The sequence below is a fragment of the Natator depressus genome, chromosome 14 (assembly GCF_965152275.1).
Source record: "Natator depressus isolate rNatDep1 chromosome 14, rNatDep2.hap1, whole genome shotgun sequence".
In the NCBI taxonomy this organism is placed as follows: domain Eukaryota; kingdom Metazoa; phylum Chordata; order Testudines; family Cheloniidae; genus Natator; species Natator depressus.
Window position 1 is genome coordinate 3,965,684 of NC_134247.1, and position 27,583 is coordinate 3,993,266.

The 27,583-nt window shown below is 45.4% G+C and overlaps 2 protein-coding genes across 3 annotated transcripts; one reads left to right on the plus strand and one right to left on the minus strand.

Moving 5' to 3' along the window:
• Positions 1-80: 80 nt before the first annotated feature.
• On the plus strand, positions 81-12,255 carry VCF1 (VCP nuclear cofactor family member 1). 2 transcript variants are annotated; one of them, XM_074972194.1, is made up of 4 exons: positions 81-330; positions 2,967-3,063; positions 9,416-9,478; positions 11,607-12,255. In XM_074972194.1, exons 1-4 carry the CDS (start codon positions 284-286, stop codon positions 11,844-11,846), a joined length of 447 nt encoding a protein of 148 aa, XP_074828295.1. In that variant the 5' UTR covers positions 81-283; the 3' UTR covers positions 11,847-12,255. The 2 variants fall into 2 exon arrangements, with proteins under 2 accessions (XP_074828295.1, XP_074828296.1); XM_074972195.1 differs by lacking the exon at positions 9,416-9,478 and having other exon boundaries at positions 106-330; positions 11,607-12,234.
• Positions 10,777-27,583, minus strand: COG1 (component of oligomeric golgi complex 1). Its single transcript, XM_074972185.1, has 14 exons — positions 27,284-27,583; positions 26,472-26,716; positions 25,172-25,353; positions 24,510-24,680; positions 24,216-24,372; positions 22,786-22,996; positions 21,537-22,325; positions 21,014-21,160; positions 18,735-18,896; positions 17,688-17,815; positions 16,204-16,312; positions 14,954-15,063; positions 14,781-14,859; positions 10,777-13,068 (listed from the first exon to the last, which is right to left on the minus strand). Exons 1-14 carry the CDS (start codon positions 27,566-27,568, stop codon positions 12,928-12,930), a joined length of 2,916 nt encoding a protein of 971 aa, XP_074828286.1. The 5' UTR covers positions 27,569-27,583; the 3' UTR covers positions 10,777-12,927.

Here is a 27,583-nt window from a genome sequence, read left to right on the forward strand (position 1 = left end):
GTGTTCGCGCCTGCGCAGGAAGGGCAGTGCCGAGAGGACGGGACAGTGCGCCTGCGGGGAGGACTCAAGAGGCCCGACTGTGGGCAGTGCGCCTGCGCAGATGAAAGCTAGGAGGGGGCGGGGGGCTGAGTATGGCCAATGCGCCTGCGTAGGAGGCGGAGACGCCGGAAGCGGCTGAGAGAGCTGAGGAGGGCCGGGGGCTTAGGTTTGGCAACGGGGCCGTGGTTTGGGCTCCGGCCGGAGACACCCCCCGCCTCTGAGCCCAGCCCCCCGGAGCCCCGCCATGAGCTGCCGGCAGCCGCTGCCGAGCGAGCGGGGAGCGCGACAGAGGTGAGCGAGGGGGCGGCCGGCCTCGGGCTGGGGGGAGGGGTCCCTGGGCAGCGCGAGGGGGGAGGGGACTGCATGGGGGAGGGGACGGGGGGAAGGGTCCAAGGTGGGGAGGGGTCCCTGGGCAGCGCGAGGGGGGGCAGGACCGCATGGGGGAGGGGAGAGCTGATAACATTGCGGCAGTGGGGAGGGGGCACATTGCTCTCGGCCCCTGCCCCTTCACTTGGCTTTGGTCCCCCCACTTACACTGCCCCTAAGCCCTGCTGTGAACTCCCCCACCCTTACGCAGCCCCCACCCCACCCCCCAGGCATGTCTGTATTGCAGTCGGGTGCCTGCAGCTGACTCAGGCTTGAGGGCTCAGATGAAGGAGCTGTTTAATTGCTGAGTAGGTGCTGGGGCTCAACCTGCATCCTGAGCTCTGGGACCCTCCCCCCTCACTTGGTCCAGCCTGAGCCTCATGGGAGATGTCTACCCAGCAATTAAACAGCCTTTTAGCCCCAGGAGCCTGAATCAGCTAACACAGGCCAGCCGCAGGTGTCTGATTGCAATGTAGACATACCCTAGGTGGGCAGCATAAGGGTGGAGGAGTTCACAGCAGGGCCTGGGGGCAGTGTACCCTTACACAGCCTCTCTGACAGCTAGTGAATGTCTAGTGATCAGCTCAACATGGCTGAAACAACTCTTAATCATTCCCACTTCTCCAAGCCCTTTCCACTATGTCTTCGCTTGCTTGCTCACTATGCACAACAAAACCATCCTGCCGATAACCTGGTTGTTGTCCTCACCCCTGACCCCTCTCTCTAGGTCCTCACATCCAGACTACGTCTAAATCTTGCGGATTCCTTCCACGTAACATCTCTAGGATACAGTCTTCTGTATCCATCTAAACAGCTAAAAATCTTGTCCAGGCTCTCAGCGCCTCTCGCATCTCAATTACTGCAACATCCTTTCCTCTGGCCTTGACAAATTCAATCTTCTCCGTGCTTGTATCCTTTCAGAATGGTGCTGCAAAGATTACTTTCCTAGCCCATCACCTTGATCATGTCTTTCCTCTCTCATCCCTCAGCTGGCTCCCTCTTCTTGATTATATCAAAAAGCTACTTGTCTTTACTTTCCAAGGCCCTTCACCTACACAGTCCCACTCTACCTATCCTCTCTCAGTGTAATAACGTTGACTCCCACCTCTGATGGCTCACAATGCCAGCCTGTATCACCCATGTGTTAGCACCTTTCTCCCATGCTGCCTCTCATATTTGAGGGGAGTTCCCCATAAACATCCATAAAGCAACCTCATTATCCTCCTCCAGATCCCTCCTCAAAACTTTCCTTTGCCACAGTGCTACAGAAAACTTGACAAGGGCTAGGCTGCTGGTGTGCTGAGACCACATCATATCCTGCTGATCAGTCTTTTCCCTTGGCTTCCTTTTACACCCCTGTCAGTTCATCTGTATCTATCTCTTGTCTTATACTTAGAACATAAGCTATTTGGGGCAGGGACTAGCTCTGTGCTGTTTGCACAGCATGTAACACAGTGGCTTCCTGCCCCATGACTGGGGGCTCCTAGGTGCCACAATAATACAAATAAAGCTGCACTATTATTTTGTGATCCAGAAGGCACAGACCAAATAACTTGGCTTTTGTATAGATTCTGTCCTTATAGACAAATTCCAATATAAGTGCTTTGTTTAAGCCTATCATGTGGTGTGTGGTGTTTTCCAGAAGCTAGAAAAGCTTTGTCTAGATTTTGTACAACACCCAGCATGTTGGGGCTCTGATTCTGACTACCTGCTGGGTACTATCATCATTGTATAAATGATGGGAAAGGGTTATGTGCCACTAGTGTTAAGGTTTTGCCAATTTATAAAGAGATGGCAGCATCTTAAAATGTTAAATACCTCTTGGTTGCTGTTATGTTTTGTCTTCATAATATCATGAGGCAACAGTGATGTCATAAGAAGATGGCAAAACCATCCCAAACAGTGAGAGACTAACAGGACTGGCCTTTAGTGTTATGTTTTTCAAAGTCTGAGTTGGGATGCTTTCATTCAGTGTTTAAAGAAATTTTGACCAGGAACATTATTTAACTTCAAATGCTGTCAGATTTGAGAGAATAAAGCAAGTTGTCATGGGTGTCTAACTGCAGGATCCATATAAGCAAGATGGATTTAATTGGGTAGCTACTGAAAACTTAGTCACGTCCATCCTTTTCCCTGCTGCTTTCCTTCTAGTCGGATGTCATTCAGAAACACTAGGCTCATTTTTAGAAATGTCTGAGTATTAGATAAGTGTCTTACATGCATGGCTAAGACTTAAAAGCAGTCTAGAGAATTTAAACATATTTTTCTCTCATTTTAATGGAAGATGAGTCCAAATCCCCTGGACTGCCTTGAAAGCCTCCAGCTGGGCACACAGAGAGGGAGATGTATTTCCCAGTACTCTGTGGTGAGCAGTTGAAGAAAAATATGAAAAGTCATAAGCAGTTGTTGGTTTCTTGAGGAATCCAATCAGTAGTTAGTGTGTGGGTTTTGCTGTTTGTTCAGTCACAGATCCATGGGGTTGACTACAAAATGAAATCCTATAAATTGTGAATGAGCTGCTGACTTTTTTTTTTTACTTTTTTTCCCATACATTTCTTTAGGAAGAGGAGACGGAATGGCAGTGAAGAAGATGGCCACATCCCACAGACAAAGCGTAGTACCAGAAATGCAGTCGTTCAGGACTCTTGGGATACTGAGGTGAAATGTTTTCCAATTACATTCCACGTTTCACTTAATTTTCTAAGCTGGAATAATTGCTGTGGTGTGTATAATCACATTTATAGAAAACAGCTAAGTAAAACTTGGTAGCTTTTTTTTCATTACATATTTTGTATATAAAATTCTGAGGCTTGGCACAAAATTGCGCTTCAGGTATTGGATTCTGTTAACACAATTTGGAAATCAGCGTGTTTTCCATTGCAGTTGGTTATTTTCCATTTAAATGGTTTTGTGTGTGTGTATGTATTGTTTTATAACTACTGATTTACTTTGTTGGATGCTGTGCAAAAATATATTTTCAAAGTAAGCTAAGTACTTTACAGCTAGAAAAGAAACATTTTCTGCCCCTAGAGAGGTTACAGTCTGAAATTAGATGTAACGTAATCGGGAAGACAACAAATCGAAGGATTCAGTAACAAGAACATGTGGTTGCTTTGTCTGGCTGTACACATTACTTACGAATTCCGTTGGTTTTTTTAATACTTGTTAGTAACAAATGATTGAAAAGTGATCGAACTAATGAGCACTCTTCCTTATGCTAATGGTTCCATTGGCCTGGTAAGTGTTACACAGTGCTCTTAGTAAGCAATAGCACTCATTTAATGTGTGCAAAGTACTTTATTGATGCCAAGTATTTCAGTTTTTTGAGAGAGTTTTGTGGTTAACATGGGACTTGAACTTTAGCTTGCTGGATTCTCCTCCTACCTCTGCCATGTGTCTTCTGTGTGACATTGGGTAACCTCTTAACCTTTCTGTTCCTCAGTTTCCCCCATCAGTAAAACATTGTTTATAGTTGCCTAACTCACAGGGGTAGTGTGAATATTGAGGTCCCAATGCCCACTGAAGTCAGTGGAAAGGCTTCCATTGACTTCATTGGGCATTGGATCGCATCCTAAATTAGTTGCTTTCATAGCACTTTGAGATCCGCACAAGGAAGGTGCTAGGCAAGGGCAAAGTACTGTCTTTCTAGCTTTGAGACTTATTTCCGCAGCTTATTCCTAAACTGTGCTACTAGTGACCAGTGCTGCCTAAATCTTTGTACATGTTGACACTGAGAAGTTACAGAGTAGCAGCCGTGTTAGTCTGTATCCGCAAAAAGAAAAGGAGGACTTGTGGCGCCCTAGAGACTACCAGATTTATTTGAGCATAAGCTTTCGTGAGCTACAGCTCACTTCACTGGATGCATTCAGTGGATGCATCCAGTGAAGTGAGCTGTAGCTCACGAAAGCTTATGCTCAAATAAATCTGGTAGTCTCTAGGGCGCCACAAGTCCTCCTTTTCTTTTTAGTGAGAAGTTAGTGTTTCTGAATTGCAGTAACTTTCTACTGTAAATGGACTGGGAAAGGTGTGCAAAGGAAGGAGACTCCTTCATGTTTGGGATGGTAATGAGATGGTTTTCTAAATGTGTTCAGTGTGTGTGTGTGGGGGGGGGGGGTGGGGGGAGGTTGTGTGTAGACCACTTATTGTTAAGCCTGGCTGTTTGTCATGGCAAAAAAAAAGCTTTGGTGCACATATTTCAATAGGTATAAGCTGTTAGCCTTGGTGCTGTATTTTGGCCATACAAAAAGTTGTGTGCTATGTTATTTTAAGCAAAATGTTCTTTATTTTATTGTCAGTTCTAAACTATTTAACTTTAAACGGACAAGTCTTGCTGCTTAAAGGAGTGGCTGGTGTGGCAGACCATGACTTTGTGTGGAAAAAGTTTAACAATCAAGCTGTTCATCATAGAAGCCATGGACTTTCTTGATTATTCTTTCTCTGGAAGTAAGACTTTCTGGGATGAGGTTGCCCTCTGGTATAACAGCAGTACACACAACATCTGCTTTCCATTTGACATTGAATCACTTACCCAACAGAAACATCTCTCCAGGGGTGTCAAGCAGCTACGGACGAGCCAAACTTTGTGGAGGGAGGAGGAAGAATTTAGTGTGTAGCAAGGGTTTGAACTAGGAACAATTAAATTTAAAAATATCGGGGGCAGGGAATAATTGAGTGGCTGAAGAACCTTTGCTTGTTGTACGAACACTTAACATTAGACGAGGCAAAGCAGTAAAAACATAGATGGGAATAATTTTGTAGTAAGCATGCAGAGAGAGAGAGTAGACGATGTAATAAAGCTTTGCTGTCGCTAACTGCTATGAGTCTAAGAATTGTCTGCAAACAGACAGCGTAGACATGAGCTTTGAGTGGATTCTCTACCTGCCATTCCAGCAGTGAAGTCAAACTGTTGAATCTAATATTGAAGTTGCCATTTCACACATACACGTGCATTGCAAGTCTTTGCAGCTTTGGCAGCAGAGTTAAAAATACATCTGCCCATATGAACTAAACTTCACAATTTCTGCTTCTGATGCATGCAGTTTATGCAAGAGCCTAATTTTCAGGCTTTTCTGTCCCTTTCTCCTGGTCTCACCAAGATTTTTAGATCACTGAATCAAGCATGCCATGAAATTAGATTCAGACTATTCCAGTATCTCTCTAAGAACTTCCCATGCCAAGTTGTGAAATTGAATCCTGTGCTTATCGTGCATGAACATACTTCTAATTTATATCACTTTGAGGGTGCCGACCGTATGTAACATCTCTGCTTTGTAACTGACAAATCATCATGAAAACAAGGCAACCTCTGCTTGATAGAATTTCAGAACAGTTCCAGGCTACTGAATGTGGGGCAGAGGGGAGTTGTAACTCTAAACTTGGTAAGAATGGAGGGGAGGGGAGGGGAGTGCTTTTCCTTTGAGTGCATGCGCTCAAAGTATTTAAGTGAAATTGTAACTAAGTAATTCCGACTTCTTCCCTGCCTTCAGTTTGAAGATGTATCTAACTTCTGTCTTCCAATCCTCACACAGAGCTTGATTTACTTAAAGGGATGTTTTCAATTTGAAAATCTATTTGACTATACCTACTATTATCAGAATATCTGAGATTAGTAAAACTGAAAAGTAAGTTTGGCAGGATATTCGCCCCCCCACCCCGTTTGTTTACTTGGGTCACTTGACAGCAATTTATATACTGTTTTAAAAATCAAGGTGGTGGTTCCTGTAGATCAGTGGTTTTCAACATTTTTTCATTTGCAAACTCCTACAAACTTTCAAATGGAGGTGTGGACCCCTAGGACCCCCTTTGGAAATCCTAGACATAGTCTGCTGACCCCCAAGGGTATGCGGACCACAGGTGGAAAACCGTTGCTGTAGCTGAAGAGAAATCACTTGATTTTGTTAGTGGCCGTTCAAACAGGGTATTGATTTTTCTGACTTTAAGTAGCCCTCATGTTTGGCCAGTAGATTTGTCTTCAGTTGTCTAGGTGAGCTAGATCCAGTCCAAAGGGATCTTTGCTGTTCCACCCTGTTGGACTATCCTTTCACATAGACAATGCTGTTGACTCCAGCTACACTAAATCCTCCATCAGAAGAAGTTGGAAGAGTCTCTTCAATCCGTCAGCGCGGCTGTTTGGCAAATTTGAGTGGTGATGTGGGGTTCTTCCTCTTGCACAACACTCCTGGACTCTGCGAACCCAGAGGATGAGCTGAAGTTTCTATAGTACAGTTCAGTCCACAAATGCACCTTAGAAAATAGCTATATTAGGGCACATTGCCAATGTGAAATCTTGGCTATTGCACTGGCATTCTGAATGCTTTGACATCGTGTTTTCTGTCCTGCTCAGAATTGTGGTTTTGCATTTGCTAAAAGGTTAGCTCTGTACGCTTAGTCTTGCTTAAAAATATCCGTTTATAAATTAGAAATGTCGGTCTTGCCTTCAGATGCACGTACGTGTATTTTTACCTCTTGTATAGTCTGTTATAGCATATATGGATTTGCACTGTACTGTAGCTGATCTTATAAGTTGCCTGGTGTCAAGTGGCCAATTCAGTGGTTTATAGGGGTGTTGGATGGAACCCTTAATGAGGAACAGAATCATCAGTGAGGAGCACGAAGAACTTTTTTCTCTTGAGGAAGAATGGGGATCTTCATTATTTTGTCTGACTTATGCTTTTCCTTCCTGAATAATCTTTTTCTTCGTTAACCCCATTTCCTAATGGTCCTCCTATCGTTGGTTAGTCAGGCTGAGGACAGGATACCCTGGATTTCAGAAATATTGCTCCATCAACTGAGTGGGTTACTGTTGTGATTTTTTTTTAATCATTTATTTATTTATTTTATTTTATTTTATTTTATTTTATTTTTGGTACTTGCTCTGAGAATCTGAACATGGTTCTGCCAAGCACTGCAGCTAGGCTAGCTCCCACAAATGTTACTGTGGTATCTGCAGCTATTAATTCTGATCCCAAAATGATTTACTTAGTCCTACTTCCAAACTTGTCTCAGAAGACTCTGAGAATGATGGTCTAAATCAGACCTAGCTCCCCCGACAATTTTTCCTAAAATACTTTAGGAAAAACAAATAAGTATGCACATATACCTGTCCAAATCATTGTAATTTATTTATGTTGGGGTTTTTTGCAGAGTCAGTAAAAATAATGTACAGTTGTCTCTTCTTTACTGCATTGGCTCTCAACCTTTCCAGACTACTGTACCCCTTTCAGAAGTCTTATTTTTGTCTTGTATATTCCCCAGTTTCACCTCACTTAAACTACTTGCTTACAAAATCAGACGTAAAATACAAGTGTCACAGCACACTATTACTGAAAAATTGCTTGCTTTCTCATTTTTACCATAGAATTATAAAATAAATTGGAATATAAATATTATACTTTCAGTGTATAGTTTATAAGAGCAGTATAAACAAGTCATGGTCTGTATGAAATTTTAGTTTGTACTGACTTTGCTAGTGCTTTTTATGTAGCCTGTTGTAAAACTAGGCAAATATGTAGATGTACCTCCTGGATGACCTCTGCGTACCCCCAGGGGTACACGTACCCTGGGTTGAGAACCCCTGCTTTACTGGACTTAAACCGAATAGAAACAAATAAGGTGCTTTACATGTTCTTGTCTGTCTCTTGTTTCTTTTGCATTTTTTAGACTAGCTAGCTAGTAAGTCTGTTTCTGTAACAAACGGAACAAATATCACTTTTTGTAACAGACTTATTCAGCCCCGGGGGACAAATTAAGCCCTGGATGGGGAGATGGGTAGGGAGGCAGCAGGGGCCTGGGGGGTTGGATGGGGCAGGACTAGGGGAGGCAGCGGGAGATGGGGTGTGATCCTGGGGACTGGGGCCAGAGGACGCGGCTGGGGTGGGGCAGTGGGGTGAGGTTGGGGCCAGCACCTGCCACCGCACAGCTGGGGGACAGAGTGCGCGTCTGAAACCTGGGGCCAGAGAATGCAGCGTGGGCAAGGGGCCATGGGGGCACCCGGAGCCTGGGGCCTGCACCTGCGGCTGGAGGCGATGGTGTGTGTGTGTGTGGGCAGGGGAGGTGTGAGCCTAGGGCCAGAGCCTGCCACCCCCCGAGCTGAAGGTCAAGCCCCACTGCCCCTGGGAAGGTGGAGAGCTCACACCAGCTGCTTGCTCCTCTGATGTTTGTGGCCCCGTGTGAGGGCCGGGCCCAACCCCTGCTAGTAACCTCGGGTGAGGGCCATGCTCCTCACCATCCAGGAGGCTGTGGCCACACAAAAAGCTCCTGGTGGCCACATGCGGCCACGTTGTCCACATTTGAGAAACGCTGGTCTAAATGGCTGTATGCTTCAATTTCTGTGATTCAGGCATTGCTTGGTGCTCCTTTACAGAACAGCAAAGAAAGCCAAAACACTTAACTGATCATTTGTGTTTGAGTTCTGTTTTATAATTGTGGCTAAACTGAAGCATTACAACTACTTGGTATATGTATTGATACATAAAATGGGGTAGATATAACAGGAATTTTGAAGATGCCCTTTAATTTTGAAGATGTTTGTAACCCTTCTCCAGATACTTCTCCTTGATCTTGCATTTGATAGCCATCTATTGTTGTGTAGATAATTATCATGATTTCAGCAGTGATCTTATAAGGGACATTATTTGCTTCATTATGGTCCTATATATAAAGGAATTGTTGATTTACAACAACCTGATCACAAGGTATGTCTTCAATATGATTTGGGCAGTAAAGAGCTTCACGTTCTAGTGACTTTTGTGTCTGGTTTTAAAAAAATTAAAAAATGGAGAAGGGTATGATGACTGGAGAGACCTGTCAACAGCCTTAGAAGTAGGAAACACGTCCCAGGACACAAGTTCTGCTGTATTTTCGCCTAACAGTTAAAATTAGAATGCTTTTAGATACTGGAAACCATCTTTAGTCAGTACTAGTAGCCCTAAAAATTGTATTCTGTTATGACTTGAAATTTAAATATTGATTATTACTAAGTACTGATCATAGTTTTTACCTTGATTTTCAGAAGGTGCCTGTAACGAAAAACTGTAAGGAAAGCAGACTAAAAGAAAACAAAGTGTCCTGTGCGGTGGGTTTTTCTCCAAGGCTGCCATAACTTGCTGAGTGTAAAAGTGCACAGTTTGTTTTTTATGCATTAAGTAGTTTATGAAAAATAAGGTGATTTAGTAAATGTGGATTAGTGACCACTACACACCCTTCTTGTGTAACCTCTGCCTTTGTATAATACCTGTAGGAAAAAATAGCCAGTCACTCATACAGCATTGACTGATCATTGCATTCTTAACAGAGTATGTGTGAAATCTTTCTCTTTAGTTGACCTGGTTAATTCCGACACTCAGTGCTCTTGCACTGATTTCAAATGCCCATAATTCAGCCTCAACAATTCTGTCAGCCTCAGCTGTGTTTTCTTGCTTTTCTGTTACAGTTGGGCTCAAAAACAAAGTGGAATTGATTGCTGTTCTGGTAGAATCAATATAACCTATTGTATAAATCTATGTTATGCACTCTGCCTTTATATTTAGTGTCATAGTCCATGTCAAACACTTATTTACATAGTGACCTGAGGAGCCTGGATAATTCTGGCTGATGATGTAAGTTGCAGTCTGAGATTTGTGAGCAAGCATTGCTCCAGATCTTGGAGTAAACCCCACAGTGTGTACTGTTCTTCAGTAGTAAACTCTTTCAAGGTTATGCAATGTGGGTTTGCCTCCTTGAGTACGAACACACGCTAGATGTATCTTATTGGGCTTGACTCTGATCATTGAAATTGCTGCTGACTGTTCTAAAGAAACGGTATTCCACCAAAAAAAAAAAAAAAAAATTACACAATGGCTGCCAAATCTTGATTTATGCAGTGCAAACATTAGTTGTATGATGGTACCTCAAACAAAAATCTGAAGTGGCCTTGTAATCAAACTAAGGGTTGGGGACAATATGGACTTGTTACAGGAATACGTATATATTTGCCAACATTTCTTTTCCTTTTCATCAAAGTAATGTACGCCAAGATCAAGGGACATTTTCAGGTGGAAAAACTCTTTAAAATGTAAATTTTTTTTTTTAATTTACTAACAATACCTTTCAATTAAAGAATGTTTAAAGTCTACTCTATTTATAATGCTCACTTCTTAAATTTGAGTGGATGATAAATTAGATATTTTCACTTTGATTCTTAAGCACTTAACACAATGCTGCAATATTGTGAACAGTACATGAGAATAACAAAACAGGAAACTGTTTAACTGCAACTAAAGCAAATACATGAAAATATTAGCTATCCTTAAACTTGTTTAGCCTAAGCCACTTGATGTCTCTTGAAACACAGAAAATACGCTTTGTGTGTGGAATACTGACAACACTTTATTGGTGTCATGACCATTAAAAGCGTATACACATTTTAATCTGGTTAAAGAAAAACACTGTCGTCTTATGCAAGCTAAATCATGAGTTCTGTCTTACTTTCTGCATGTGAAAGTGATTTAGTGGCTTGCTGCTTAGTAGCCTTGAGGCTAACATAGATATCTGGGTAACTTTCTCACTGCAGTATTGCAGTGTAAAGTGCATTATGTTGCAGAAAACTAAGAACCAGGACTGAAATCTAACTTGCAAATACATAGTGGAAATGTGCTACAAGTATACTGAGTACCCTGTTGCATTTTTTTTTTCCAAGTCTCCTGTCACTCTGGGTGTTTCGCTTCGTGTGCTATGCATAGCTGTTCTGAACTTGTTTCAAACCAAATTTTGACACATGGGAAAAGGGGGAATTTTATGCAACTTTTCACCTAGCTCTAGAGAAGTATGAAATTTACTAAAATCCTGTTTTTTCTAGTTCTTAGCAGACCAAAATTTTATTAAAATTCACTTGTGAAGTCTGAGCACCCGATTACTAAGAAGTGTTAACCTGTGGTTTTCCACTAAGTTGGGTCAAATAGCCCTAGTGGTTAGTGGACGCAATTGCACATCACCTGGGCTTCCTGAAATTTCTCATTGGTCTGACAGTCACTAAAGCAACTGAATGGGCCTTCTTGGCATTCAGTGGATTTACTTCCTGAATTGTCCACTGGACTACCTGTGAACCATAAAACTCTGTGGGAGGGAGAACTGAAGAAAAATGCTTTCTTAATCAAGCTGTATAAATATGCATAGGAGAAAAATGTAAATGTTCCCTGCCGGTTAACCTTTTCTTTGTTCCACAGTCCTCCAGCAGCGATAGCAGCAGCAGCAGCAGCTGCAGTAGCAGCAGCATCAACAGCCCTGACAGAGGAAGTGGTCCCGAAACCAGCTTAAACCAGATAATTGCAGCATCCAGTCCCATCACCCCCCCCTCCTTCCACGAGCAGTCTGCACTAAGTCAAGGTCCTTACTTCCACATCAACCAGATCCTGAAGGAGGCACACTTCCACAGCTTACAGAACCGTGGCCGCCCTCCTACATGATGAACCAGCAGTTCCTTGCCTTCTGTGAAGGGACAGCACTGTGTAGATTTGATATTTCAACTTAAAGTTTGTTAAAATGAAATTGCACAAAACGCCTGTTGCCTTTTCAGTCTATATTTGAAATAACAGGTTAACAGGAAATTGTTTACTTGTGGTTTGCTGCACTATTGCAATGCAAAAGGGGCTTTGAAGCAATTTTTATAGGATTATTTTTTGGGGTTGGTATCAAATACACGTACGATGAGTCTGAGGAACCCACATCTGTATTATAGGCGTGCATAATGAGTCCAATTCAGATTGACTGCCTAATCTGTTTGTTAGCAACTGTTGCTTTATGTAAAGTCCTTTCAAACGTTCATCTTCAGTTTTATAAATCTTTTTTAATTTCAATAAACTAGTGAACAAGTTTCCATGATCAAGTATTATTTGTAAAGGTTGAGAGTAGTTAAAGGGACATTCGCTGAAAATGTCTAGTGTTACAAGCATCACTATTACTGTAACTGGAAGATTGGAGAACGTCTCATGCAGCTTAGTGGGCATGCTAAACTTCACCTTGTTTGTCTTACTGCTGTGTGAAAGACTAAACATGAAAATCCTTCTCTAGAACTAGGAAGAAAACTTAAAACAGCTGAAATTCAAGCTATGGAAAGAACTTCAGCAGTATAACCACTTGAGAGACAGGTAGCATTGGGTATGTTCAGAAAGCATGCTCTACCATGCCACACTGAGATGCACAGTAAAAAGGAAAGCTGATTTCAACACTCCAGAAAGTGCTGAGGTTATATGAATGAACTTTTCTTCTTCCCTTACCCAGCTTTACATGATAAAACTGTGAGAGGGAAGGGTAAGAGCATTTTGTTAATTTTTTGCTTCAGCAGTCACACTGCAATATCTTAACCTACTTCTAATTTAAATAATAGTATAACAAATATACTGTGGCTAGGGGAAAGGGATAAGAGCATGCTGTCTTATTTTCTTAGTAACTAATGCTGAACAGTTCAGCCAGTACAGGCCTGGGAGAGTGCATTCCAAGTGGAAATGAATGTGCAGGCAAACTTAAGTGTTTCGTCTTTTTATGAGATCACTTGGTCATGCTAGAGAGCCAACCCAGTTTGAACAGGGATGGTGCAGCTGTGTCCTCCTCCTCTGTTGCAAGCTGTCTGAACAAGGAACCGGGGCGGAATGTTTCCTCTTCTGCTCTTATGACCGAAGGAGGTGGAACCTGTGTTTTTTGAGAGAGAGAGAATCAGTGACTGCTATACTGCCTCTTACATTGATTCCACACACAGCCAGTGGTTAGCAGCTGCAGGGAGGCACAGTAAGGTAAGAGAATCAAGAATTGTATAACTGAGTAGGAACTAAGTCCAACCTGAACCCCTGCCTCTCCAGCTACATATACAGGATTACTCAGCCTAAAAAGCCTTGTCTACACTAGATTTCTAGTACTAGAGGGGGGTTTCTAGGTTCTGGCATCAGAGCTTCCCCCTGTGCAACTTTTTAAACTAGATCAGTATGCTGTTAACTACTTAAGAATCACTTAATGTGATTGTTTTTACTGACTAGCCCAGGAAAGGGGCTTACTCTATTTTCTCCTGTGCTTTAGAAATGATACAATACCACTGTCCTTATACCTAGACAATAGTTTTTGATTAAGTACTCTACACAATCTTACATGATTCATCACATAGTGGGATCTGAGAAAAGGCGGAGAGCGCATATCTGCTAGTAATTCAGAAAAGGGGCTTTCTATTAAACTATATATACACACATCACTGCAGCTACAACTAGTAACACACAGGCAGGTATGGAAGAAACGTCACACACTGTTTCCAAACTATACTAGATACCCTGGGAGCAGGAGGTAGATAATTTTTCTAAAATTGAATTGTTTTGAAACAAGTGTGCTCTTTAGAACAATTAAAGCCAAGAAGTTCTCCCACTGAATTACATGAAGAACTTGAAGGAGCAGAATGTGATAGGTTGGCCCCCATTTAGGTAAATGTCTCTACTCTTAAATAGAGAAGTGGATCTTATTGAATGAAATCAGTCAGGACTGTGCCCTACTGCACCATAGTGGGGTATGGGTTCAGTGATGACTTGGAGGGATGAGTGCGTTTAGGAATACCACTTCCTGAAGCAGCTAGGTCTGTCTTGGCTCTCCCAGTCCTCCACACAGGAGCCCTGCCTAAATAGACATTTAAATGGTGGGGAATGGGTATCTGTGTACAATTTAGGTTAATATAAAATTTAATACAGAGCAACTGGACAACACTAAATGCAGTTGTAGATGAAGCAAGCCACTCAAAATGCACACAAGCCTAAATACCCAAGCAAGATTTCTTCAGGAGTACGGGTCACCATCATACTGGAATGAAGTTTATAAAATAGTTAGACAGCATCCTTTAACAGCTTAACATTCCTTGCTACTTCCCTTAAATACAGATGAAGAAGCTAAATTTTAAGTCATCACTGCATAAACTTAAGTCACCACTGCACTGACATGGTCTGTCAGCTGGGGGCTAGAGGTCTGGAATTCTGTGCTGCCGGACTTGCTTTTGGCCTTTAGCAAATCGCTTAAGGAAAATGAGCTAATCAGGTTTCCTGTTGGCTTTTTTTATTTAAAGGGGTGGGGGAGGGTGTGATTACTTGCAAAACTAATGTGAGGATTAGGATTTGTACAGTATTTTTAAAAGCAGCCCTGCTTGGGACTGTTTGAAAAGTAAAGTACTTGTCTCTTACTAGGGGCTGCTGACTTAAATATTTACTCAACCCGTTCTCCCTTCTTAAGCACCCCGAACTAAGTTCTTGCATTTTTTTTTTTTTTAAGTCTCCTCAGCAAGCCTGGAACCCTTATTTACAATGCTGCTTCCCTGCTCTGGTAACACAGTAAGGATATGTGGTAAGATTAGGATGGTTTATAACAACTTCACCAACCTGAGTCTGATTTTCTGGGTTTTTAACAGCAGATTTAGTCTTTCGAGAGCTTGACATACTAAGCGGTAGAAGTCCAAATCTTAGAGAGAAATAAGGAAATGTATTCAGTCATACCATTCAGTTCAAGACACTTGCTTTCTAAAAAGTGATATCTGCATCACTGAGCAACTTACCTTATTTGACTAGATGCTAATGGCAAGATATTGTAAGGCTCCTGGGAGCTCAAATTATTGCTTCTATTGGTATACTGATTCTCTGCCCCAGTGAGTAGGCCAAACAGGACCTAGAAGACAGGAAATAAGTGTCATTTTGTTTTTCAGGTGGCTGAGGATTCTGTAACGCAAATTGCTCAAGTAACAAGAAGCCTGTGCCTGTATACAGGTTTCAGAGTAGCAGCCGTGTTAGTCTGTATTCGCAAAAAGAAAAGGAGTACTTGTGGCACCTTAGAGACTAACCAATTTGAGCATAAGCTTTCGTGAGCTACAGCTCACTTCATCTGTAGCTCACGAAAGCTTATGCTCAAATAAATGTTAGTCTATAAGGTGCCACTAGTACTCCTTTTCTTTTTGCCTGTATACAGAAGCTCTCAAATTCACACGGAATTGTCTTTGTAATGCTGAATCCTTTTCCCAAACATTAATTTTTGCATTTCAAGGCAGCTGACTTGTCTCCCCTCGCCATCTTAAACTTGTTTCCTTTAATCAGGGCTTCTCTAACTTACAGGGCTGCAGTGGTGCAGCTGCAGTGCTTCTAGGTAGTATTTTCACTAAGAACAGCCATACTGGGTCAGACCAAAGGTCCATCTAGCCCAGTATCCTGTCTTCTGACAGTGGCCAGTGCCAGGTGCCCTAAAGGGAATGAACAGAACAGGGAATCAAGTGATCCATCCCTTGTCACCTATTCCCAGCTTCTGGCAAAAGGAGAGCTGCTTCTGTCTGTGTAGGTACTCCATCTTCCCTAGAGGCAGTAGCTAGGTTGATGGGAGAAGACCTCCTGTGAAAAATAGCACTAACTACATCGCTCCACACCCCTGAGTGTGGTAGTTATACTGACATAAGTTCCTAGTGTAGACCATGCCTCAGCTAACTGCCTGCTACTATGGTAGCAGAATCTGGGGCTGTCTATGTGGCAGTTTGTATTTCAGATTCTAATGACTCCTCTTCGGTTACAGAAGGGAGAGAGCTGAGTAGGAGTATGTATCTATCATGCTATAGAGAACTCGCTCAGCAAGCTATGCCTAGCTCCAGCTGGCTTTAAATATCCCATCTGCAATGTTGAGTGCAGGCCAATAGTTAGCTGCAGTTGAACTGTATAATGTGAGGAAATGATCAGCCTGCTTGATAACTCTGCAGTAGAATAAAGCAGTAAACAGGTTTTGCAACATTTACTTCTATTGCAGGGAATTCCTTTCCCCTGAACTTACAGAGGTTCGTTGCACCAGGCGGTTAAGGCTGCTATTTAAATGTGGAGTAAAAACATCCAAGTCAAACGGATCAATGTTGGCTTCTAAGAAGTCGGTCACCTTCTCAATCCTGCAACAAGACCAAAAAGATGCCATTACAGATCTTCATATTAAATAAAAGTAGATTACAAGATGGACAGATGCTTATGATGGGGCAAGTGGAAATTGCTATTGCAGTGGTCCCTCATGAAACTGAGCTGCTCCCCTCTCAGCTGACCTCTGTCTGAGTTCAAGTAGGAGGCACACATCAGAGGAGCAGCAGTTAAGCAGTTTTCAGTTTCACAAGGCTTCTGCAGACTTGTGACAGAGGAAAAACTTCCATTCCATTAGCCTCTAACTGTGGCAGGGAAGAGGTGAAAGTACTTTAATGTAATTTTGAAGGCTTTTCTGTTCCTATCTACAGAACACTCTTAGCCCTGGTCTACACTAGGACTTTAGGTCGAATTTAGCAGCGTTAAATTGATGTAAACCTGCACCCGTCCACACGAAGCCCTTTTTTCAACTTAAAGGGCTCTTAAAATCGATTTCCTTACTCCACCCCTGACAAGTGGATTAGCACTTAAATCGGCCTTGCCAGGTCGAATTTGGGGTACTGTGGACACAATTTGATGGTATTGTCCTCCGGGAGCTATCCCAGAGTGCTCCATTGTGACCGCTCTGGACAGCGCTCTCAACTCAGATGCACTGGCCAGGTAGACAGGAAAAGAACCGCGAACTTTTCAATCTCATTTCCGGAGACTGCGGGAACTGTGGGATAGCTACCCACAGTGCAACACTCCGGAAGTCGATGCCTGCCTCGGTACTGTGGAAGCACTCCGCCAAGTTAATGCACTTAGAGCATTTTCTGTGCGGACACACACTCAACTATATAAAAACGATTTCTAAAAAACCGACTTCTATAAATTTGACCTAATTTTGTAGTGTAGACATACCCTTAGAGTGGAAGCCAAGTGTCTGAGTGGGATTTGTGCTCCCTATTCTTCTGCTTCACAAACCTGTTGCTAAACAGGTGTGATTTCTAAAAGTAAGGTTCTTCAAGACTAGTTCCATGACCAGGCAGAAGAGTTCTCTGGAGGCATCAGTTAGTGATACCAGGTCTACCCCCATAGAGGAGACTGGTTGGCCTGGCTCAGCTCCAATACTCCACCCTCATCCCACTCTGACATTTTTAGACTGCTTAAGAGTTGGTGAAAAGATGATGGGTAGTGGCAGATAAACCAATGTCCCATATGCTGCCCTGTAGGGCTTCTAGCTTTCCCTGAAGAACTTCTCTGTAGGTGGCTTCTGTCATAGAGCAAGGCTGAATGAGCCACTTTCTGTTTAGACTGCCTTTCAGTTGTGATTGTGTGCGAGGAACTAGGATGTCAGAACTGGACTGAGAACTTGCTTCAGACCCTGAACAGCCTCTCTGATGCTTGGCTTAGAACACTGGCAGTACACTGTACCTGGAGTCCTGCTTGCTCCTGCTGGTTTTTGCTTCCTCACTCTGAGCTGTTAGGACTATATTCAAATAACGCAGATCATAGAGCAACTGCAATGCCCTGTTCTGAGTCATTGGGAATGTGCGTTCTTTCTGTAAGGAAGGCAGAAGGGTATGTTTCAACATTCTCTTTATAATAATGGTTTCCAAAGGTTTTTTTCAAGACAGAACAAACAAAATACTCAGACCAATCAGGGGCAGGCTTAAGTCCAACAGTTCAGTTAGCTATCCTATGCCACATCCACTCTTGTCACATCCTCTTTGTATGTTGACTCATATTGTATGCTCCTCAGGGCAAACACGGTCTCATTTGTGAAGTGCCATGAACGTCTTAGCCCTAACCGTTCCAAAGGCTTCTGGACACATTAGCAAAGCCACATTGGAAAGAAATTACCAAACCAGTCATGCCAAGTATCTCCCGAAGCAGAAGACGACAAGACTTAAGTATGTTCTGACACGTGTATTGGACAAAAAGCATTCACTTCAGTTTCTAAGAAATGGATTATGCAGAAGATCTGTCTGTCTATTACTGTAGTAACACCATGGCTCTCCTGGAACTGCAGCCATCTCTCTTAGCATCATGCTAATGGGAAAGTAGGGCCTTACAAAGCTCTGTTTCCCTTTCAGAGGCCTTTGCTGGCCATCCAGGCAGACAGGTGGATGAACTAGAGCACTGTCACTGGAGCATGCAAGCGGCTACTTCCCTTTCCTGCACAGGCTCTCAAGGGCTTACAGCACTTTACAGTCTCAAAACCCATGAAAGGAAGGCTTGGATGATAACTGCAGGTGGGGAAACTGAGGCACTGGAGTGTAGAGATTTCGCATTGAGCTGGATCCCAGTCCCAGGTTATGTCCCATAAAACAAGCTTAAATTTCTGGGGGCTTCTCAGGGATGAATTTTTGGGGTTCCCTGATCAGTAGGAAAGATTGACTATAATTGTGACTGCACTTGCAGATTCCCTTTTAGTACAACCAAAAATCCAGCGTGTAGAACAAAATCCCAGCAGCATACCTTCTCCTGCTTCTCTTCAACAAGCTTCTCATAGCCAGCCAGCACTTCCGCCAGGCAGGTCTTCAGCAGCAGCTGCAAGGTACGCTTTGGTAGAGCGTGACCTCCAACCCGATTGACTTCTTGACACAAGCTGAAGAGGAGGCATTGAACATACCAGGATGGCTGTTGGGGGGAAAAAACACCCAAGACACCAATAAAAGCGGATATGTTCCTGACCTTTCTGTATGGGTTGTTGGCATTATCAAGGTGAATGAGAGAGGTTATGTGAATTCTGGGTTTCTCCTGGTATTTTCTCCTTCCTCATCACCAACCTTGGTCTCTTGCCTTCTCCCCTCACAGAACCCTGCCTCAGTGCTCCCATCCTGTCCTACCTCCTTACTCTTACTGACTCTGTACATACCCTTTCCCTCATCATCCTCTGGATCTTTCCCCTCATGAAGCATGTCCTGGTCTCCACTATCTTCAGAACCATCTGTTAGCCCCATTTGCCTTTCCAGCTATCATCCCTTCCACTCTAAAAATCAGGAAATATGTAGTCTACAACCAATGTACTGATTTTCCCTCCTCTAGGTCTGTCTTATCTTCCTTCCAGATGGGCTTCTAATTTTTTTCCACTCTACTGAAACTGGTTTCATTTTGGTCTTCAGTTACCTCTTCCTGGCCAAACCTCCGGGCTTCTATTCTATCCTCATCCTAGAGCTGCAGCTCAACCCCTCCTTCCTGACATCTTATCCTCAGCAGGGTTTTGAGATACTATCTTTTCTCCTCTGTTTTTTAGTGTGGCCAGCTCTTCCCCTGGCTTTGGTGGGGGTTCCCCAGGGCTTTCTCTTTGCTCTTTCCATTAGTTTTAGCCATTGTCTGTATTGCTGATAACTCACAAATCTCTTTCTATCACTGGCCTGTCTCCTATCCAATCCCACATTGCAGTTGTCTGATGTCCTCATAGGCATCCAGAGGTTAAATACATTAAAGGTTATAAGGTGCTCAGATAGTACAGTGATGGAAGCCAGACAAGTACTTAAGACAGATCTTAAATTGCATATAGACAAAAACAATTTGTCTTCCCACTTTTTCTATCACTGTTCACTACACCATCCTCCCAGTCACTCAGGCTTACAATCTGAGGGGTATTTTTTTACTCCTCCTTTTCCCTTCCCCACACTTGCAAGACATTCCAAATCTTGATGCTACTTCCTTCATTCTGTCCTCTGCTTTCCCCCACCCAGCCACATCTCTTGTTCATGCCTCATTATAGCCTGCCTTGCTGCCTGCAATATCTTCCCTCTTCACCCCAATGTCTCTCTCACTCATCCACTCCCTTCAGTCTGTATAAAATGCTGCTGCTAAACTCCTCTTTCTTGCCTGTCTGATCATGTAACTCCTCCCTTTCTTCAGTCCCTCAGTTGGCTTCCCAGCCAATATCTGCTGCTTGTCACCACCTTCAAAAGTCTACATAGCTTTGTCTCTTCCCAACTTTCCTACCCCTGCCGCTCCACTATGCTGCCCAATCTCATCCACCTGTTTGTCAGATTTATACAATCACCACCTTGCCTTCTTTCCTACAGCTCATCCTTGTCCACCTTTGAGTTTGTCTTAAGCTCACTTCTGCTGCACTGCCTTTAAGGAATCTCATTGATTTGTACATTATAAGCTTCCTCTTTTAATTCCCCTTTCCCTGACTATCTCTACAGTGGGAGCATCTCAGGGCAGGGACTGTTCTCCTTAAGCATTACCCAGCACACAATGAAAAGTACTGCAAATAATTAGGAATAAAGCCAAAAAGTTGGGCTACAGGTGATGTAGTGACAGTGTTATACAAACACCAGCCATTCTGGGTACAGCACCAAGTCAGCAACATGGACTTTAGGGACCGCTTTTAGTGAGAGGGGGAATGTTGGCCAGGGGCTGGCTGGGGCTTATCCCTCACAGCATATTTACATTCACATTCTCCTATAGGACAGACCTGAAGAAGAGCTCTGTGGAAGTGCAAAAGTCTCTAACCAACAGAAGTTGGTTCAATAAAAGCTCCCTCTCTCTCATATCTTGAGACAGAGAGCTACAACACTGCATGCGTATTCTTTGGCAGAAGTCCTAAGATCTTCAAGTTGCCCCCTAGGACTTGGATATGTGACCGTGAGTGCAGGAAGATTTCATAAGATAGGAGTGAATTCAGTGAAACCTCCTAGAATGAAATGCAGGTTTACTGACTATTTAACAAACAGCTTTTGGCCTCCTGAAAGATTATTTCCCTCCATTCACCCAGAGGACATTGCTCACACCTGTACAGGGAGTCGGATCTTTGACGTTATGCTGCTTCCCGTTTCTGTCTCCTCCTGAATTTCAATTTCATCCCAGTTGGTGGCCGTAGCTAAGACAGAGCCAGCTGCATCTAGCAGCAAAGTTTTGGTGAAACTGTGAACCAGAACCTAGAAGGGAAAAATACAAATATTCAGTAACAGGCCAATGCAGGTACTGGGGTCAGGCAGTCCATTTATGGCTCCCTTGTGTTTTTCACTTAGTGAATCTGCTGAGGAGACTGAGGTGGGCAAAGTATTTTCCATTTGTCTTTAAGAGCGTCACACCAAGGGGATCTCGCACCTCAGAGTGTGACTATTTCAGAGCCATAGCTCAGCCACAGTCATTGGAAACTGATTAGGTACCCTAATTCTGGTAGTGGCAGCGTTCTAATGAATGGAAAGTCTCTGAAGAACTAGAACTACAAGCACAGTGGTGGCTGTGGGCAGCTGTGAAAGAGAAACCTAAATAGGAAAGGAGTGTGCCCAAAGAAAACTGGCTACTTACTTTTATAACAGTTGAGCTCCAAATCTGATATGCAAACAGGCTCTGTTGCAGGAGTTGTTCTTTCACTTCCTGCCACTTGGCCTGCATGGGATTCACCTCCTGGACTTTCCCTTTCCCCAGCTTTTTAAAAGACCGGGTCTCCCTCATTACATTCTCTGTGCTGCCTGATTTACCCAAAATGCACTGCTTCAGGTGAGGACACAGTTCACCTAGTGACTGACAAAGTCTTGCCATGAAGAGGACGGTATTAAGTTTGGCATCGTTCAGAGCGTCTGTGTGTCCTTTCAGCTTGTCCTCAGCACTCTGCAGCTCTTCTCTAACACAGCCCAAGACATACTGGATGCAGGTAATGCAGTGATCACGGAGCAGCTCTTCTACGGTGCCAGCATCAGCATATCTATCAAAAGCAGAGTTCCTGGACTGCACGCCCAATATCTCTTTGGGTGTGGAAGAGTCAGAGGGCAGGTAGGACAGAAGGTCATCCAGTTTGGCCTTCAGTTTGGTATCCAAGGCAGAACAGAAGCTCTGCACGCAGGGAGTGAGAGCCTGGGCCTTCATAGACAGGCCACTCTTTGCAAATTGGCTGCGGTTTGCCACGTTGACCCAAGCAGCATCAGAAGGCATATCGCTGGGGCTCTCTGACCACAGAAACAAAGCCATGTTGTGTTCAAATTGGATGTGCTTGCTGGGGGTGGAGGTACTGGACTTGACTTCAAGCTCCTGTAGAGCTAAGATAAGAAGCTGTTTCGAACTGCTGGAGATGGAGTCAAATCCTTCCTTCGTCAGGGTCTGGAAAAGAGAACTTTCCTTTCTCAGGTCTCAGCAGCTGCCACATCACCCATTTTAAGAGTGCCTCTATGGCTGCTGAAAGGTACTGTGGGCGGCCCTGGAGAGCAAAGACCTCTCTCTGCACAGACAGTACCGCAAGGGGAGCAGCTGTGCAAGCTTCCCCATGCAGCACCAGCCTTCCCCTCCCTGGCCACACTGTTCCCTCTAAGCTGTGCATGTGTGCGCGCACACACAGATCCTAAATCCTGCACACACGGTGAAGCACCGCGCGCACAAAAATTTACACAGAAGAAATTTTTTGCGCACATGGCCTGTCAAAAAGTTAAAGGGAACATTGCCCGCCACCCAGCTAATGTATGCCCCTCATGACCTGTTCTCTGCTGAGACTGCCAGGCTAGGGAAGCAGACAGCACTTAAACACTGCCAAAGTCAGCCTGGTTAAGCCCTGACAGCATCTCACCTGTAACCTGTCCAAGAAAAGCTGGCGCAGCAAGTCCTCCCAGAAGGAGATGGGCTTGTCCAAGAGTCGATGACACACTGTGTCCCAGTTCTGGCTCATGGACTCACCAGTGAGCAGCTCCCACACAGCGTCACGGATGCTGGCTAGGCCTTTCAGGCTCTTCACATAGCCCAGCAGAGTGATAAGCCCAGATTTGATATCTTCATTACACCTGAAAGCAATATTCACTTCAGTCCCATTCCCTCATATCACAGCTCCAGGCAATGCAGCAGAGAACTTTTACTTTACTGTTCTAGGCTGGACTACAAAGGGATTCTTACTGCTTTGTGAAAGGATGCAGCCAGGAGACCCGTGGCAGGGCTGAAAATGACCTAGGAAGTTTACCTGCCACCTCACAGTGATCCAGCCACTTGCATTCCTGGCCATGTTGACCCACATGTTGCGTCATCCCCAGGAACTACTAGAAGCACATCATGCTCCCCTACAGGGTCCCAGCCCATGTATCTCAGCGCCCTGGACCACAGGCAAGGAGCGCTGTACCAGGGTTGGGCAAAGACCATCACCTTACTCTGTAACAACTCCCCGCTAGCCAACCTAGCGCACGTGGGCCCCTGACAGAGGTGCTCTTTGGAGAATAAAATGGGGCAGCCGGGCAGGGAGAAGTTTGGGGGTAGGAATTCCTCTCAACCAAAGAAGGCTTCAAACTTCAGTTTGACTGCAGCTAAGAGCTACCGTTTGCTTACACTTTCATGCATTTCACAGGTAGAGGGCAGAGTCACATGGGGCTGACTGAGCCACTACATAAGGAAAGGGAGGCCTGACTGTTACTCTCCTCTTAGCAAGGCATGCTGGGAAAGGGGAGGAGCCTGGGACCTTTATAGTGTAGGCTCTGCCAGCTCTCTCGCACAGTGCTCAGGAGGACAGCAGGAAGAAAAGAGATGCTGGAATGAGAACAACCCCAGGAAGGAAAAACCGAAGAGTACAGGTAAGCACCTAGAGGCATTTTTCTATTTGGATAAGAGTTTGGGGGACTTTATTTTTGGTAATACTGCAGGGACGCTAGACACAGATCACTCAGCGTTGCACGGAAGTGCTCCGGTTATAATCTGCTGCCTTACTGATGTATTGAACAACCTGGCTTTCAAGAAAGCATTTAGTCTGTATAATCCCTTATCTCTGTGGCGGACATGGGCGTCTTGATACGCTTCTATGGGGATAACAGGCAGGTGAGTAGACTTGGCTCCATTTTACAACCCCCGGCCAAGGATTGCTGTTGAGCTGCTTAGGTGCTGCAGAAGCACTCTATGCTACTAGACAGATCTAGTGGTGTCTGACGGCGCCTCACTCCCTTTCACTAGAGGAGGAATACAGTGACAGAACAAGTACTGTCCTAATCCATCCCTTAGAAGAAGCTCCCTCTATACACTCACATGTTAATCCACTTCTGAAGAGTCTCTCTCAGGTAGTCCTGGCTGATTGGATGTGCCAGGGTTCGGAGGGTTGGCTGGAACTCTACAATGGACAGTGGTAGATATTTGTACCAGCTGCTCAGCTGCATCTCCTCTTTCAAAACTTTGATGCCTTTACCTAGAAGAATTGTGCCGCATGAGTGGGGTGGGTTCAATGGGGTCTTGACTAAGCCCTAGTTGTATGAGGAACATGCACAAATGACCATGAGATAGTGAAGCCAATCCCAAACCTCATTGCCTGAGCAAGCTGCTCACCTGCTGGATCCTGGCCTGTTGTGGTCTCCAGCATTGAAAAGAGCAAGCTGCAGGGCAGGGTCGGATCTGAGGGCACCCCTTCAGGCAGAGTGTAAAACAGGGCATGAGCTTGGTACAAGGTGGTGGTTAGCAACTCCATCAACGAACACACCTGAGCTTTTATTCCCGCACCTAAAAAGAAAAGTTTCTTAATAGAGGCAGCAGCCCTAACCTTCCTCATTAAAGCAGTCCCATAATAAGAACAATGCTGGTCAGAAAGGACAAACATTTTTCCAAGGCAGATGTGTATTTACAGTGAAGATACCAGCTATCTGTTCCTATAGATAATGGAGATGGGCTGAGCATGGGGTAACTTATACATACAGCGAAGCAGAGTTATTGTGATGGATCAGTTAGCTACAGAAGTACCTCTGAACCAATCACCCCCATCTTGTGATAAAGGAGTCTCCTGCAAGCTATCCTGTTTGGCCACTACTGTTTTTAAAGGACCAAGGGAAATAATTAGCTGTGTGTTAACCCTGATTCAATGCAGCAAAGTTCCCATGGAGGCTACAAAATAGGACAAACCCCGTTCCACTCAGTTTCTGCTCTTTCCTTGAGATGGGAAAGAGACCTTAGACTTCCTTTAACATTAGTTCAGGAGCGAAGCCAGTTGTACTGACCGTGATGTGGCTGGTTCAGAAGCTGCTGAACAGCTGACTTCCTGGCCAGCAGGAAGTCTGTCAGGGCTTGGCGTGGAGAGCTGTCCTCCAAAAGCATGATGGAGCATAAGGCCTCTGCCACTGCTTGGTCAGAAACGGCCTGGCATTTTAGCAGCGATTTGCTTTCATGCAGTATGGTGGATCTAATAAGGAAACAAGTCGGATGCAGTCACCAGGTGTTGAACAGGGTTGCCAGCTTTTTAACTGCTGACAACCAGACCCCCGAGGCCCTGTCTCCTGCTCGCACCTCTCCACAGACACCCCCGTCATCACTCACTGCTCTCCCTGTCCCCCGGAGCTGGATCCTCTCCATGTCCCTCCCTCCACCGCCAGCTGGGCTCTCTTTACTCTGGGGCTGCAGCCTGATGCGGAGCCTGCCTGCCCATGAGATGCAAGTAGGAGGTGGCCCCGGCGGAGCAAGAGACTAAATCGAACATATGGGAAACCGAAGCTTCCCAGTCTTTTTCATATCCATGGGTGGAATCAACAGGAGTCACCTACGAGGCACCTAGGGCAGCCGATTGTCTGGCCCAGTCCTGGAACCTGACTGTATCAACCCTTCCTACCCCAGTGGCTGTAAAGTATAAGGTGGAACAGTGCAATCTTAAAACGGTGTTTAAATTCCATGATCCTGCCAGCTTGGTAAACTAACACTGCTTACATTCTTACTCTAGTACACAGCATTTTGAACCTTTCAAAGTAATAACCCTCCACCAGGAAACTGCCAAAGGTGTCCAAGCTAATTCAGCCATCCAGTGGGAATGGACTGTCCTGCAACAAAGGGTTCATGTTGACATCTTGAGCTGCTCAGGGGATGGAAACGCTTGTCTGCTAGGAGGAAGACAACAGCTCACTTTATGCAATCCCTTCAAGAGTGATGCCTGACAAGCACAGAGGGAGCTATGTTTAGCCCTTGACTTAATAGAGAGAAAGTAGGGGAGGAAAAAAATATTCTCCACCACACTTCTTCCCATGAGGAAGGAGAGATCTAGAACAGGGCACTGGGAGTCAAACTCCTGGGTTCTACTGTCAGTTCTGCCAGTGGCAGTCAGTATGATGTTGGGTAAACTGCTTCACCTCTGTCTCTCAGCTTTTGTGGCTGTGGAACAATAATCCCTACTTCCCCTAGGAAAAAGAGAGGATAAGAGGCTATGTTTGTATTGGGCCTTCAAGTAGGTTTAAAATATTACGGCAGTGCAATGCTCTGACAGCATTTGCAAACTGGCTCTGGCAGGGCTGCAACCACCACCACGCTGCTTACCTGAAGTGGCTAGCTGCTGCCACTTGTCGTACAAGGATGGGGAAGCGTGCAAGGATGGGACTGTAACGGGAGCTGGAGGAATCCAGCTGCAGGAGGCTGTGGAGATGGCAGCAAAGCAGGTAGAGATGAGTGGCACGTAAGTACTGAGAGGCCTCCATGGCACTCCAGATCTTCTCGGGAATCTCCAGCAGCAGCTTGATCTGCGCTGCGGTGCCATAGAACTTCTCCTGGGAGTGCAGCGTAGTCTGGGCACGAAAGGAGAGGCTGTGACTGTGGGTACAATCACGCTTCCAAGGGAACAACAGTGGTCACCCGCAGTAATTTTGCTAACTTCAGAAGCTACCCGAGCTTTGTCCCTGTACGCTTCCGTGCCGTGACTGCTAACAGGCGAAAGCCGGACAGAACTCAGTCCTGCAACCCAGGCTTTGGGTAAACCGACGACGCGCCCCGCCCCCCGGCCATGCCCAGCTCAGGAGCTCGTCTCCCAGGATGTCCTATCCACCCTGGCAGGAAGGAAAAGGCCGAGCTGGTGCGGGGGCCACCAGGCGGGAGTGGCGCTGCGATGCAGCAGGGTTTCACAAGGACGACTCTGACCGCCGGCAAGGAGGGCGGGCTGTGGGGCAGGGGCACCCCCAGCCCTCGCGGGGCTCCAGCAGTGACGCTAGGGTGTGGCCGGCACCTGCGGCCTGGCTAGAGGCTGGGGGCCTGTCCTGGGCCAAGGCTGCACTGACCGTGGCTTGTTGCGGGGGGGCCCCGCCCCCCTCGCTCACCCGGGGAGGGGCGCAGGCCCGGCCCCGCCCCCCCTCGCTCACCTGGGCCCCCCGGGCGCCCCGCGGCCCCGGCGCCCCGCGCTGCAGGCCCCGCACCGCCCCCAGCAGGTGCTCGGCGCTGAGGCGCATCTCGGCGATGGTGTCGGCCGCCTCGATGAGGTCCCGGTAGCGCTCCCCCACCATCTGCCGCAGCTCCTCCCGCTTCTGCTCGATGCCCGCCCGCAGGCGCCGCTCCACCTCGCGCAGCTCGCCCGTCGTGTGGGCCTCGAAGAGCGCCGCCGCCTCCGTGCCCCGCGGCAGCCCGGGCCCCGCCGCTGCCGCCGCCATCTTGGGCGCGACCCT